Source organism: Adiantum capillus-veneris, chromosome 15 (genome assembly GCF_014529385.1).
Source record: "Adiantum capillus-veneris isolate H3 chromosome 15, ASM1452938v2, whole genome shotgun sequence".
In the NCBI taxonomy this organism is placed as follows: Eukaryota; Viridiplantae; Streptophyta; class Polypodiopsida; order Polypodiales; family Pteridaceae; genus Adiantum; species Adiantum capillus-veneris.
The window spans coordinates 130071989-130087863 of record NC_140945.1 but is presented as its reverse complement, the minus strand read 5'-3'; the positions used below and the strand labels follow the sequence as shown (position 1 = coordinate 130087863).

Sequence of the window (15875 nt, the reverse complement as noted above, 5' to 3'; positions counted from 1 at the left end):
TGCAATCTCGGGGCAGTCCGTACAACCAGGCCACGTGAGCATCTGATCCACGGAAAGTCTTTTGGGAGTGTGTGCTGCCTTATTTTAATCCTAGCGACTAGGGCCCCATCGGACGGGGTCCCATAAGTTGGTGGGAACTTTTAAAGATTAGGCCCTCGGTAAGACTTGTAAATTGGTAAAACTTCTTCTACTGCTTCTGCTCTTAGGGTTTAGGCCCCTCGGCCAGGATTTGCAAGTCGGCTAGGGTTGGGCCTAGGAACCCCCAACCCACCAGGTCTTTAGTGGCTTGACATGTCAGCAATTTGTGACACGACGTACATGCATTTGTCGACATGTCTCTTCTTGCTGAACCATCATCTCCATCATTATCCGCATCATGGCATTCGTAGGATTTGGTGGCAAGGATGGCGAGGTAGAGGGAGGACTCATGGGAGGATAAGAAGGTGTAACTTGCTCGCATTCTGAATTGATGGAGATCTCCCTATTGCTACGAGTCTTGACCATGCAAGGATTTCAGCTCCTGGTTCAAGGAAGGTTGCAGACTAATCTGTGGGGCACTATCTACTCCCTTGTCGGTACACCCCGCATGCAACACCCGATATACAGTTGGTTGCTATTTTCCGACGCTCAAGGTGCACGATCCTACACGCAATGACAAGCCTACTGTTCCAAAAGTGGGAGAAGCAAATCAGTGCAAAATCCTCAAAGCTCTGATACCAATGTTAGATGCACCGAAATTTTAATCAAGAAGATCTAGGTTCTACACTTCCACAAATCTTTTACTTCTTTCCTTACGTTAGTGATTGCTTTTAGCTTGAATGATGATTCCTTCTAGTTTCCCTGAAGAGAGGGCACACGAGAGAGAGAGAGAGAAATGAAATGGAATGAAATGTTATATTAACGTCTTCAAAAGGCCAGAATGACCTATGAGACCAAACTGATACAAAAGTGGTGAATCTGTTACAATGTCTGGGTACCTTAGTACTAAAGTACTAAGTGTGAAAAGTGTGAAAGTGTGAAAGTAAATGTGAAAAAACTAAAGACAAAGTATTAAATAAACTTCTTAGGAGCATTCTGGATGTCTGGCTAGAATGCTTCTAATCCTTTGTTGTAGTCTCCTCCGGTGAAGTGTGCTTCTGCATCTTGGTCGTGGTCGTCTCGATTTCCTAAGCTCAATCGCTCTGTCAATTAGGGTGCCTTTGGTATGAATGTGGATACTCCTTTGTGTTGGCTGCTGGCCTCTTGCTTCCCCTTCCACTCTTGCTTCTCTCGATCCGAAGAAATCTGTGATCTGCCTCTGAGGCTGTAGTGCTCTTTGTCTTCTCATTAGATTATCCCTGTGACGATGTAGTTCCAGTAGGTACAAGCCTAAGCATCTTTGATCTTGGTATTGCATGATTCTATCTAGAGGTCCAAAGCCTTCTTTAAAGAGGCAATGAAAACGCCCACGTATCTCGTATCTCATAGTATACTGTGCAGTGGGTAATATAGTGTAATTCTGTCTCCGGCTCCATTCCGCATAACTTGCAAATTCTGCTCTCAGGTGGGATTCCCCTAAATCTGCCAAATTCAATTTCCAACTGGTGTGAGGATGTACGAATCTGACCAATAGCACATCTCAAACCATGAGACAGGTGGGTATCCATGTAACTCGGGCGAATCACAAATCCATCTTCAGATAGTTGTAGGAAGTTTTCTTTGTAGTCGGCCATCTTTGTGCCCAGTTCTTGTGTAGGGTCTACCCATGTCCTCTTAGTATAAGATCCTGTCGGATGATTTTATTAATCTTCGTTCGTGTAATTGCCAGTGATGGAGCCTCAAGAGAGTATTGGAAGGGGGGTAATCTTTCCATACTGAACCCGTGTCTCTGAAACCACAAGGACAGTTGCGCATACCAGCATGATGTATCCCCTTTCATTGCCAATTGTCGAGAGGATTCAAAAGAGAGAGAGAGAGAGAGAGAGAGAGAGAGAGAGAGAGAGAGAGAGAGAGAGAGAGAGAGAGAGAAATGAAATGAAATGTTATATTAATATCTTCAAAAAGGCCAAAATGAGCTATGAGACCAAAAAGTTACAATTGGCGAATCTGATACCATGTCTGAGTACGGAAATTACAAAGTTACAAAGAACTAACACTAAGACACTAAGGAGAAAGGAAATGGGGGGGGGGGGGGGGGGGGGGGGAAATCTCTCATTGGTCGCTGTCGAATCTCATCCACCTCCTCCATGGTCAGTAGTCTGGTTGGGCGTCTTGCATGTCGAGCTTGAGTGATCTGTATCTTCTGTTGCAGCCTTCGTCGGTAGTGGGAGACCCCCCGAGGTCGTGGACGTCTGGATCTGCCAAGCTCCAGGGCTCGATCAGACAGTGTCCCTCTAGTATGAGTAGGCTCTGAGATCTGCTGTAATGACTACTCCGTTGGCTCTCCTTTGGCTGGTGTAAAGAAATCTGTGATTCGGCTCTGAGATTGTCTTTCGTCTGATGTCCTCAGCAAGCTCTCCCTAAGTCTGTGCAGCTCTAGCAGGAACAATCCGAGACACCTCTGATCCTTGTATCTATGTCAGCGAGAGAGAGAGAGAGAGAGAGAGAGAGAGAGAGAGAGAGAGAGAGAGAGAGAGAGAGAGAGAGAGAGAAAGAAAGATTTTTTACGTCTATGTCAGGCCGAAATCGGCCTATGAGACAAATCAAATATACATGGTGTGTATGCCATCCGTCTATCGAAAAGACAAATGAACTAAAACTGATACAAAACTGAACTATACTGAAAATAAGTAGTGATGTGCTGAAGATGGTGATGTGAAGATGGTGATGGTGATATATCCAGGGGATATCTGAGGAGGGATAGAGCTCTATCTCTAAGGGTATATGCATGTCTATGTGCTCAGGGTAGTACAATCATGAGAGTGCATCAAGCTATCTAGCTCCATCATGTACTAATGGGGGGGTGTAATATGTGGTACATGGGCGGGTCTGGTGCCAGGGCTGCCTGGATGAAAGCTGCAAGGTCGGCCCTCATCTGAGCCACTCGCTCCTCAGTGGCACGTCGCTCTCGGGCCCGGATCTCCTCAATTTGTCGATGGTGGAGGCTCGCACCCTGTAGCCACTGACTGGTGGTTGCCGTCTGGCTCGCCTCGCCTCGGCCTATGGGAGTGTCACTTCCCTCTGAGTGTCAGATGAGGGGCGGACTGTAACCCTCTGAAAGAAGTCTGTGAGCTGCAACTGTCTCCCCTCTGTCTGTGTAGCTGTGTGTGTCTGTAGTAGTATGTCCCGGTGGCTCTGTATATCTAGTAAGAAACTCCCTAGCTGTCTCTGATCTCGGGAATCCATGATCCCCCGGAGAGTGGGCTACCCTCTGAATAAGGCCTCATACTTCCCTCTGATCTCAGTATATGCATTGCATCGACACACAAAATGCTCCTCGCTCTCCACCTCCTCTGTGCATGCTCTGCAGACTCGCTCCTCTCTAGGGACACCAGTATGTTTCCCGATCTCAATCTCTAACCTATGTGATGCCGCTCTCAATTGACTAATCGCCACCCGTGAGCTATGTGGCATGTATGTCTCCATGTAGCATGGTCTTTGTACGAACCCATCACGTAGTATGGTAAGGAACTGGTCTCTGTAGTCAGACATCTTCGTCCCCAAGCCCAGTGACTCCCAAACTCTCCTGATGTATAGCTGCCATATCCTGTCTCAACACCAGGTTCCTCTTGCTGCGAGAGAGGTGAACATAGGGTGAGTCAGGGTCGTACTGGAAGGGTGGTAGACTCTCCATATCAAGACCATGTACCTCAAACCATGCTATGATCTGTGAGTACCATGCTCTCTTATGCCCACTCTCTTTTAGCTGTATAGCTCCCTCAAAAGCCCTGCGAGTAAGTCTATCGAGAGGTATCTCTCTCATCCTCTGGATGAAACAGATTGTCTAAAATAGTGCCTCTACTATCATAGGTGGTGTGGCGAGCTCTGCTCTGATAACGTCATGTGGCACTGTGTGCTTGCTACGGAGCAAGCGTAAAATCATATATTTCTGTGGCCTCTCAATCTGTGCCCACTGGTCATCTGTCAATCCTGGTGCCCATATTGTTGCTGAGTACATCAAGGCCGGGGTGACTAAGGTGTCTAAAAGCCACCCCTTCGTGCGGGGCTCCTGAAAGTGTGCCTGGTGGCATCTCCGCTCTAGCATGACCAGGGCTGCATACCGTCGAGTGAGCCTGTCAGTAGCTGCATGTCTCATAGTGAATGGTCCTGGTAGGCTGGTGAATGTAACTCCCAGGTAGACATATGAGGTGACCACATCAACCCGTCCTCCTGCTGCTGTGAAGGTGGCAACGCTCCTCACTGCACTGGATGTGTGAAAGATCATAACCTTGGTTTTGCCAAGGTTCACAGTCAACCCCCTGTGTGTGCAAAAATCATCCAAGGCCCCAAGATGGCGCTGCAAGCCCTCGGGTGACTCTGAAATCAACACAATATCATCAGTATATAACATGATGTGGACTGGAGTACCTGCGAAGTCGCTCCCCTCCCCTCCTACTCGCAGTATGTAGTGGAGATCTCGTCAATGAGAGCCCAAATAGTGTCGGGGAGAGTGGGCATCCTTGCTTAACACCGATGGTGCTAGCAATGGTCTCTGATAAACCTCCAGGGCATCGAACGCGACCAGTCACCCGCTGGTAGAGAGAGAGAGAGAGAGAGAGAGAGAGAGAGAGAGAGAGAAGAGGAGAATGACACCCGATGGGTTCCCAACCAACCCTCTCAAGGGCACCCCACATTGTTGCCGATGTGGTATTTGCTTTTGATTGCGTAAATGGAATGTACACACATGCAATACCTCAAGCGTATACTCCACTGACTTGAATAGAGAATGTTGCCACGGTAACTCTTCAAGCTGAAGCACCTCCGGGGTTGATTTGATGCACATTTGGATCCGTCTTGATGTGGAATTGTGAATGGCCACCAATGGGTAGATCTGGAGCTGATTTGCACTCCCGATGAATGAAGGGCCGATAACACAGATCTCGATGATGCCGATGATGGGCAACAATGGGAGCACTCAATGCGGCACGGAATGGCCAAGGAGAATCTCTATGGGCTACCAAAAAACCGGACCGCATCTGAATGGCTGGCGATTGGAAATCTCACACACGTCCGGTGAGGGAAGGGCTGAAAACTGGAAACGCTGGCTGATCTACAGAGAAGATGCTAGCGCTAGGGCTGAGAATGCAGATCGCTGACTGATCTGATGCCAAAACGCTAGGGCTGATCTAGGAGCAAAAACCCTGACAGGCTGTGGGTTCTACAAAACGCTAGGGAAAGTCTGCTGCAAGCTCTCCCAAATCACGACTCAAATTGTTAGAAGCTCTGCTCCCTTTATAGGTCAAATCTGCAGGTTATAAACCTCTTAAGGTCTAGGTAGGCAAACTTGAGAGACAGTTATAAAGATAAATCAATAAACTTCACTTCCACTAAGTTTTGGAGTGAAACTGTCACACATCTACCCACCCGGGATCGACGCGGGGAATGACTCGTTGGATTCCTCTAACCTATAACTACTTGCACATCATGCCAGATGCCCACCGTAATGTAACAACACTTGTCAAAGTGCTTGTACAATCCATTTATGCAAGAGGGTTCCAAAACTGGAAAGCCTAATCTAATGGACTCGTCCGGACATGCAGGTCCTGTGAAGAGGCTCACAAAATTGCTGATACTAATCCTACTAGGAATCTAGACACTCATATCTAGGGATAGGTGAAATACTGGTTCTGGAAGTCGGTGAAGCATGTCCACGTGGCATACAGAGCCATGTACACGTGACATTGCTTCACCAGGTTATAAGATTTGGGACTCTGTTATGCTTCTCCGCGAGGTAGAATGAGAGAGAGAGAGAGAGAGAGAGAGAGAGAGAGAGCATATTTAAAAGGCCCATAGCCTCCCAAAAGCAACTGTTATGAAAAGCTAGCATGCCCAAAAGCATCTGATGGCCAAAAGTTGACAATGAGAAGCAAGCCCATAAAACGTAGGATTCCGTGGAATGCCACGCCAGCACTGTTGCAAAACGCGGGACCTGTCGTACAATCAACCTTTATCCAATTTTGATCTTCTAGGGTTCATGCTCCTCGGCTAGAGCCTTCACAGTTGGTTAGGATTAGGATTTTTAGTCCTAACCCCCTTTTGCCTTCAATTAAGGTTTTAGGCCCCTCGACCGTCTTCTATAAGTTGTCACTTATGTCACATCACCAACCAACTTTTGGTAGAGTTCCGAAGCAATCCGTTGGTCAGTACTTGAAATTATGTTCGCGATATTGTCAGCCATTCCAAGTTATCAAGAACATTAGTATTGTCTCTAAAAACTGAATCTTCCCTCCAACATTACTATCCATCCCATGTTCCACGTCAATTGCTTGATGGAGCAGTTGGGACAACAGGATGAACAAGTCATTCCTCTAGAGGAAGTTTGGAGGATACCACTCGTTACATTCCACTTGAACCTGAATGGTTCTTGATAAAAAGGTCAAACGGTCTCGAAAGACTTCTTACCCCAAGTATTTGATCAAGTGGAAGCATATACCTTAGTCCAGTGCTACTTGGGAATCAGTACAATTGTTGAAGAGTTGTTTCCATGGTTTTATAACCGAGAATTATGCCGAGGACAACAATTAAAAATAAGAGGGAAAGTGTAACATCCTCAGACATCAGGATGGGCGCCTAAGCTGAGTTATGTCCGCGACCAAGTGTGGACATGGCCCTATATTTTTAATTGCTGAGGACAGCAATTAAAAATAAGAGGGGAGGTTTAACATCCTCAAACATCAGGATGGGTGCCTAAGCTGAGCTATGTCCGGCTAAGTGTGAACATGGCCCTATAGTTAGGGCGATTTAGGAGTCCTATAAATAGGATTCTAGGCTCATTTTGCGATCCGTCTTGTGTGATCACCATGCACTTGGACTCTAGGCCTTTGGTAGCTCTACCCACACACCCGTATCGTTTGGGCTTGGCGGTATGGGATACTAGTCCTTGTGTAGAGGCGGCTAACCCATTGGCTGCAGGCTCCTAGGCTCAAGGGAGAGCCCGTAATGACTCTATGTCTAGGAGGTGAGCCTGATGTCTGCTGTCAACGCTCATTTCTGCGTTGAGTATGGCTTATGTCATGTCCTCTGTGTAAGGCGGATCCAGTGAGGGACTAATACATTAGAGGTGGAGGAAGGTTGTACCAATTTATATTGGATTTGTTTGCTTCATATCAAGATTATGAATGGTTATAGAAAAATTACATGATATTTGGAGGTTGGTTTGCTTTATAATAACTACACAAGCTTCATGAATAATTGTACAGCACTTTCATAGTATTCCCATACCCAATTGAAGGCCATGGCCGTAAAGAGCTACATGAATACCTGCTTGTTCTTTATAATTTGTGAATATGTACTTAAAGCTTCCGGGAAAAGCTTTCTCCTCTCGTACTGGTACGCAAGATTAAAACAGACTGAGAATGTCAAGTCCATGTTCATTTGCTCTATCTGTACATATTAAGCGGAAAAAACTTAACTTACACATTGTAAAAGGAGATGGATTTTATAAAGTAAAACAGTAAAAATATTCCGTTTCTATTGAACTTAGAGGAAGCATTGAAGTTGTAAGCGTTCACACATAAAAACTTACAAGCCCAGCCTGTTCCCGATGTCTACACAGCAGCCTCTCTTTCTTCCCAGCTTCCTTGGCTTTTTCTAAGGCAGTAATGAGATCTCCCTGCCAATACATGACATAGCTGATGCCTCATTTGAGGTATGTCTCTATGAGGCCGTCAATTCTTATGTTCTTAGATTCAATCCCAAATAAAAGGTATGGTCTCCTTCAATAGATTAAAGCATTAGTACACTTACGTTAAAGGCTGCAGTTGCGCTTTCTTCTAACAGCTTGTGGACAAGCCTCTCCAACTCCTTTAATTGAATTTCTGGGCTACTTTCATCTCTTCTTTGCAAGACAGGAGTCAATGCTCGAGACCCTTGGCTTGAAGAATCAAATTTGCTACCCTGAAACATGAACATAACCTATGCATTGATCACATGTAGCACAAACTGCTCTTTAAGCTCCCTAAAAACAGCCCTTTCTACTAGAAGCTTTACTTCATCTTTGTGTGAAAATCAAATTTGAAAGTTCCTCCATAGTTTGACAAGTAGATGGATCTACGGAAGTGAACAAAGCATAAACTTTTTATCAAAGCCTACCCTCGAAGAATAGCCTGCTGCACGAACAGCTGTCATTGGACGGGATCCATCACCAGGTGTTCCAGAGCGTGCTGACAAATTAGTACTTCTGCCAACACTCGGTGGCCTCCAGAGTGCCAATGCTTGGGGTGTAGGCGTTCTGCTTCGAGCTTTGGCAGAAGGACACCTTGGAGTCTCAATAAGCACTTCTGCCTGTGCTATTCAGTAGCTATCAAAATGAATGTATTATGTCACGGAGTTAAATACTTTGTCATAAGGAATTAACCATACAGCAATCCAATTTGACTCTCTCAAAAAATGCACAGACAGGCAACCCTCAACTTTCATTTGTTTACCTGTAACCTTCTTAGTATTTCAACATAAGTAAAAAAATCACTTGTCATCCTGATGCCTAGCTGGACAGGAGAAAAACAATTTGACACTCTCAAAAATGCACAGACAGGCAACCCTCAACTTTCCTTAGTTTACCTGTTTCTCTTTTAGTACTTCAACATAATCAATAAGTTCACTTGTCATCCTGATGCCTAGCTCTGGGCAGGAGAAAAAAAGAAATATATTGACAGCATATGAAAAAGCGTACCTGAGATCCTGAAGCAGAGGGTGGACGGCTGAGGCCAACAATATGATCATAGACAGTAAACTCCCCTTTGCAGAAAGGCTCACTAACCTTTCTAAGCTGGAGCACAAAACTTCATCAGATCTTTCGGATTCCTAACCTTTTCAAACTTTTAATTATAAAGTTTACAAGGCTCTCAAGAAGGTGACTCAGATACAAAGCAAAATAAAAGCTTAGTAAAGGCAAGGCACTTATTTGATGAAAAGTAAAAGACATGCAGTCACATAACCAAACCTCAAGACAGGAGTACAGACAGAAGTTCCTTATATCTCCCCAAATTGCTGTTCACACTTGAATGAAGAGTAGTGTGCAATAGAAAATTTGCAAAGCTTTCCTTGTTTACATGTGTGATTTGTACAAAGTAGGCCCATGTTGTCATACTAGCAAGTCGGCCTTTCAGGCTGAGTCTGACCCATCTAAAACCAAAATAACAGCTAAATAACTGAAAGGTAAGAGCAACCAAGGAAAAAAAGTCCTAAATGTTAAGCATGTACTTGGATAAATCCAAGAAACGTCCAAATTCACCTACGTAGAAAAGTGCAAGTTATAGACTCTTAGGTAGTCATCCACAAGACAATAATAACTATCAACTCGATCATCCATAGTTAGGCATGCTTTCAGATATGCACTAACTCATCATTCAAGTGGATCATCTGCACAATAAGCATAGTAGTAATTTCTGCAAATATGATGTAATGGAGGAAGATGGATGTGAACCATCTACTAGAATTAGGTGTGGAATAATAGGGAAGTCAGATTTTAAGTTGTGTGCCGTGCTCCCAATAAATACACACCTCCATTAGGTCAGACAATTCCAGCCTTAAAACTGTAATAAGGGTTCAGAAAAGACAAAAACACTTGTGCAAAACACACCACTCTAGACACACACAAACAACATACCAAACAGATAATCAACTTTACTGATCCCCCATTACAAGAGAAATATCAAGCCCTCACAAGATTTCTTTCCATCATTGTAAAGCTTGGAGAAAAGTTAGTTATCAAGATTCCCGTATCCTCTTTATACCCCCATACTTACTTGCAAGATTGGGCATTGACAAATATGCCAAAGGTACTCAGCTTGAAGCAAAAATGGCCAACGAGACTTACAAATCGTCAAGACCATTGACTGGATCAATTCGACTTCAAGTTCGAGCGTTTGCAGATCAAGTCAATTCCTACATGATGGAGTTAGCAGGATGTAATGTTTTACAGAGCATGCCTTGGTTGTACAGGCAAGCTCGATACAAGAAAACAAAAGATTTAACTGAAGCACACAAACAAGGAGTTATTGTTGGACTTGAGCCTCTAGCAGATCGATGAGTGACAACTTCCGTATGAATCATGTGGTCTTCGGATTGAATACATAAACAATGAATTTTACTTTATGAAACTGGTATGAACGAATATGAATGTATGATGATTATACATGTCATGGTATGGCTGATGGCATACGTTCACTACAGTGACTCCCCACCAACTTTAAATGGATGATCGCATTTAGAGAGACATCAGTTGGGAACTTGCCCTCATATAATATCCAATTTCATTTGCATATGGATTGGAATGGTGTACACCCATGACATGCTTTCCATATTGTTGGGAAAAGTAATGTTTGGCCAATAACAAATTTTCAGACACACTTGATGTGTCTATAGCTAGCTTATCCCTTTCATGCACACATGAATGGAAGACTATATGTTCACTCGTAGGATAAGATTACAGGGAACATTGTAAGATGTGCAGACATTCTTTTCCTTATTGCTTTCTCACTCTTTGCTATATACTGCAACTGAGGATGAACGTTTTGATTTTAGAGGGTAGTATGTGGTGGGTTTTAGAATTAGGGATTCTGCATCGGGATCATGGATGTAGCTGATCATTGTAATTCCATAACAACACATGAACAGAACTGAAAAACACTTTAATACTTGAACTTTAAAACAGACTATAATCATGACACAAAGTGGTGGAATTCCACCTCCAGATGCTGGGGTTGACTTTTACTGGCACTACTAGCAGATTCTCCATGGCCCAGGCAGCCAGAGATCGACTAGCACGAGGATATGCAACGCTGGTCACTCTAGAGCCCAGATGTCACCAGGCACACTTCAAGGATCCCCGCACCAAGGGGTGGCTCTTTGATACCTTGGTCACACCTGCTATGATGTATGCTACCGCAGTACGGGCACCAATTCTATCAGCATCTCTATGGACACGGATAGAGCGCCCACAGATCATTATGATATCACGTTGGTTTCACAGCAAACCCTCAGCTCCGCATATCATCATCATAGCAGAGCTAGCTGCACCACCGATGCTGGTGGATGTCCTTTTTCAGACAGTTTGCTTCATCCAGCAGATGAAAGAGCTCCCATCAGACAAAAATTACATGCAGAGCTTTTGAGGCATCAATAAAGCTGCATCAAGAGAGAGAGAGACGAGATCATGGTACTCTCAGGTCACAAAGTGGTTTACATTTCATGGCTTGGACGTCACGGACCTACCTCCTTTCTAGTATGACCCCGAACCCCCCCCCACACAACGCCTCTCACACAGTGAGCGGAACAAAGTACTTAGGCAGGATCTTTGGCAGTTACATATCTGAGAGACATGGATCACACCGGAGAGCCTCTACCCACGAAGAGGCAGTACTAAAAGAAACCACTTTCTGACCATTCTAGCAGATGTCTTCATACAGAGACCAAGATACATGGATGTCTACATGCCACATAGAGCACGGGCACCCATCAGACAGCTCAAGAGTATCTTCGCACCGGCTAGAGATTGAGGCAGGGAGAGTTGCGTATGTCCCCAGGGCAGAGAGGATCTGCCACCCAACTACACCAAAGAGAGATCCAAGAGATCTAGGAGCGCTACTACAAATCTTTGGAGGAGAAGGGCATCCGAGCCTTCACAGATCCGTCTGCCATCTTGCCCGCATTGTTCACACCTTACACACCCATGCATCATGTCTTACACCTTGACTATACTACTGGATGGCGCTAGAGTTATGATGACATTTTTTCATGATTGTACCTCCCCTCGACATACAGGATTGCATCTTCTCCTTAGATCTAGAGCTCCACCCCCACTCCATGTATCACTTCCCCCAGCCATCACAAAAGATACTATCTTTACTTTTGTACCTTTTATCCTTCATGAATACACAAAGAACACCTATCTCATGTACTTTGATTTGTCTCATATGCCGATTTTGGCAGATCTCTCTCTCTCTCTCTCTCTCTCTCTCTCTCTCTCTCTCTCTCTCTCTCTCTTTCCTACACACACACACACACACACATTTCTTTTTGACCTAGTAGACAGCAGTCCACTCTTTTGATCATAACTTCTTCATCCGAACTCCGATTTGGGTGATCTATAGCCTCAATCGAAGAGCACGAAGTCCTCTACGCATTGATGTAAAGACAGAAATTTTCAGAGTTATGGAAGGCGTTTCTGTAGCAGCATTTCCGAAGTGAACAGGTTCAACAAAATTGATTCTCATCTCCGATTTTACATACAATGTCTTCCGGCACTCGCAAGGGTTCTTCTTCTTCAACAAGGTCCACAACCATTGTGGAAAATGATCCAAAATCTCCTAAGTGTGGAGATAGCAACACAACCACCCAACCAACGACATCGGAAACCATGATCATGGCGTACTTGGTATCATTGCAAGAGACCGTAAACAAACAAGGTGAAGACTTACGAGCACTTGCAATGGAGAATGGCACACTAAGGGTACTTGTGGTTGAGAATGAGAATCTCAAGAGGACACTTGAGATGCAAACAACACGTTTGATGCAACTTGAAGAGGAAGTCAAGGAATGTAAACGCTCTCTTGTGGACTTGAATGCTTTGAAGGAGCGGATGAGCAAAGTAGAGCATGACCATGTATTGAAAGAGGAGAAATTTGACACTATGAGCCGGGATGTATGCGACATGAAAAATATATGCACAAACAAGTCTTGGGCTGATGTATGTGGTAGCAATGTGGTTTCTAATTCCTCACTCATGCAAGCTATGGTTCAAACAAAGAATGTTGAGAATGTGGATGTGGAGGAGTTGAAGGAACGGGAGCGACGTTCCAAGAACATTGTTATTCGTGGAATTCCCGAAGAGAAGTTAGAGACACCTCCTTCTCTTGCCATTGTTATTGAAGATTTCTTCAAAACCCACTTTGGCATGTCCGGAGTTATGGTCTATGGAGCACATAGAGTGGGGAAGCAAGGAGCTCCTCGCTCGGGAGAACGGCCAATTGTATGCACCATGCCGGATGAGACCAAGCGAAAGATTATCCTTGATAATAGTTGGATCTATTTGAGGGATACAAAATGTTTTGTATGTGAAGATCGCACTATTAAGCAACAAAATATGCGTCGCAAGGCATATAAGGAAAAGAATAATAAAAACAAAGAGATATCTCATAAAGAAAATGTGCCCAAGGAGGAGGCAAGTCTCTCAAGCAAATAGGGATGCGTGACCTATGAAACCGAGTTACAATTGAAAATATGCTTTTGGAATTGTAATGGATACCCATGGAATGCGAGGGTTGGCATTGATGAACTAACAAGCAAAGCCGATGTTGTACTTCTTGTTGAAACTTGGGAGCATGATACACAAAGGATTAACGGCTTGGAGGATTACAATGTACATTCATTGATGTGGTCAAAGAATCTCAAGCAACGAAGAGGACAAGGAGGGTTAGCATGTATGGTTAAGAAAGGATTGGAATATTTTGTATCAATTGTGAAAGATGACAAGTACAAACGTTATGTATGGCTGAAAATTATGACACCAAAAAGAGCACCCATTTTTGTAGCCAGTTGCTACATTCCTCATCATGATTCTCCCTTTTATGCTTGCATGGATAGAGATCAACCATTTTCTGAGTTGAAAGAGGACATTGCTTATTTCAAAGGTGAAGGTGATGTTATTGTATTTGGGGATATGAATGCTCGCACAAAAACATTGCAACATGATACTCAACAATTTAATATGCCATACATTTCAAGGGAGTTGGAGGAAGTTCACTTGTATGATCGTACTTCAATGGATGAGAAAGAGCCGGATCACTATGGAAAGTTACTTTTACACATGTGTAATAGCACGGGTATGCTCATTGCCAATGGTGTATCTTTGTGGAGTGGAACCAATGGATTTACATGTAGAAGACATAATGGGGATAGTGTGATTGACTATATGCTACTCTCTGAAGCCATCATGTATCGCATAAAGAGTTTTATGTTTGGTCAATGGACCCCGGAATCCGACCATCGCACCTTATGTATTGACCTTTCATGTGAAGAAGCAACTAAGCATGATAATCTCAGCCAAAGGAAAGAGAAGTTATCACTATGTATGGATTTCAAACGGGCACCAATGTACATTGAAATGGTTGAGCAAAAATTATGGATGACAAAGCTTCAATGTGATGCACCATTGGAAACTAAATGGGAAGCTTTCAAGAAAGCTATTTGTTCTTGTGCGGAAGAATGCTTTGCCATAAAGCATCTCCATGGTATCAACAAAGATAGATCACGCAAAAGGTGATTTGATAAAGAATGTCAAGATGCTCGAAAGTCCTTGATAAAGCTTGATGCAACTATGGACAAAGACAACTATCAAAGTCATTTGCATACATACAAGGCATTGATTCAAAAGAAGAGAAGAAGATGGGAAGTAAAGCAACAAGAATTTCAAGTCCAAGAAAAGGCACATGCATGTGGAAGATTTTGGAGAAACTTGAGAGGCAAGCGGGTTGAGAATTTTGGTAACTTGAGTCTAGTGGATATGTACACACATTGTAGACAATTATATGAGCAAGAAAATACTGAAAAAATGCCATTTTATGGTCAATGTATGCCGTCTTTTTTTACTATTGAGGATGTATGCGGTGGGCTTGAAAAGTTGGCCACTCGCAAAGCGGGAGATCTTCAAGGTATCAAGCCGGAGATGATCAAATGGACGGGAGATTTTACCCATGAGTGGATGTGTGATATGTTCAACCTTGCACTTCAACATGGTATGCCTTATGATTGGAGTACTAATTGGGTTAAGCCTTTGCATAAAGGAGGGGATGTAAAGAATGTAAGCAACTACCGGACTATAATGATTGGGTCTCTTATGGCAAAGTTGTTTGGGTGCATAATGGAGATGAAATTGAGTGATTGAGCTGAAGAGAATAACAAGCGTGCAAAGGGACAAGCGGGTTTTCGTCGATGCCATAGCACCATTGATCATCTTGTCACTCTTCGTGTTCTCATGGAGGAAAGTCGGTTGAAAGGCAAGCGATTGTATTGTTGTTTTGTGGACTTTAAGAAAGCCTTTGATATGATTCCACGTAACAATTTGTGGAGAAGGATGGAAGAACTCCAAGTGCCAAGTGAGTTTATGCTTGCGGTTTTTCGAATCTATGAGAAGGTGATTTGTCAATTGCGCATGGGAAGAGAAATTTCAGAAATTTTTGTAAGCACTATTGGGGTTAAACAAGGATGTCCATTGTCACCAACTCTCTTTGGTCTATGCATCGATCAATTGGAACAAATGGTACTTGACTTTATGCAAGAAGAAGGCATTGAAGAGGTCACTATTTGCAATGCGGTAATCATGCTTTTGTTGTATGCGGATGATGCAGTGCTTCTAGCGCACACTTTAGAAGATGCACAAAAGCTTATGGTTGTCCTTGAGAACTTTTGCTTGCATAGTGGGCTGATCGTAAATGAATCCAAAACAAAGGTTATGCTTGTGAAAACCAACCATAAGGAGAAGCCATGCATTGTGTACAACAACGAGACACTTGAAGTTGTTGAGAGCTTTAAGTACCTTGGCCTTGAGGTTCCATCCAATCACAAGTGGCATGAATGTGCTATGCGTCGTTTGGAAGCGGGAAAGAGAGCATATTATGCATTTGAGAACATGTGTAATGTGGGAAACATCAAGTGTTGGGTTCTCAAGAAGTATCTTTTTGATGCATTGGTGACACCGGTTCTTCTTTATGGAGTTGAAGTGTGGGGCGGGAGCATCT

General features: G+C 43.8%; 1 protein-coding gene and 1 pseudogene across 2 annotated transcripts in view; both read right to left on the bottom strand.

Moving 5' to 3' along the window:
- Positions 1–15875, bottom strand: part of LOC147441490 (uncharacterized) — a 150112-nt gene that overhangs the window by 64615 nt on the left and 69622 nt on the right. For both annotated transcript variants that reach the window (XM_086483127.1, XM_086483126.1), the window contains exons 2-6: positions 8810–8905; positions 8230–8421; positions 7885–8034; positions 7664–7750; positions 7399–7521 (exon numbers count right to left, since the gene is read on the bottom strand). In XM_086483127.1, coding sequence (XP_086339253.1) covers positions 7399–7521; positions 7664–7750; positions 7885–8034; positions 8230–8421; positions 8810–8905 — 648 coding nt within the window. The remainder of the gene's footprint in view (positions 1–7398; positions 7522–7663; positions 7751–7884; positions 8035–8229; positions 8422–8809; positions 8906–15875) is intronic.
- On the bottom strand, positions 3343–4363 carry LOC147441492 (uncharacterized; annotated as a pseudogene).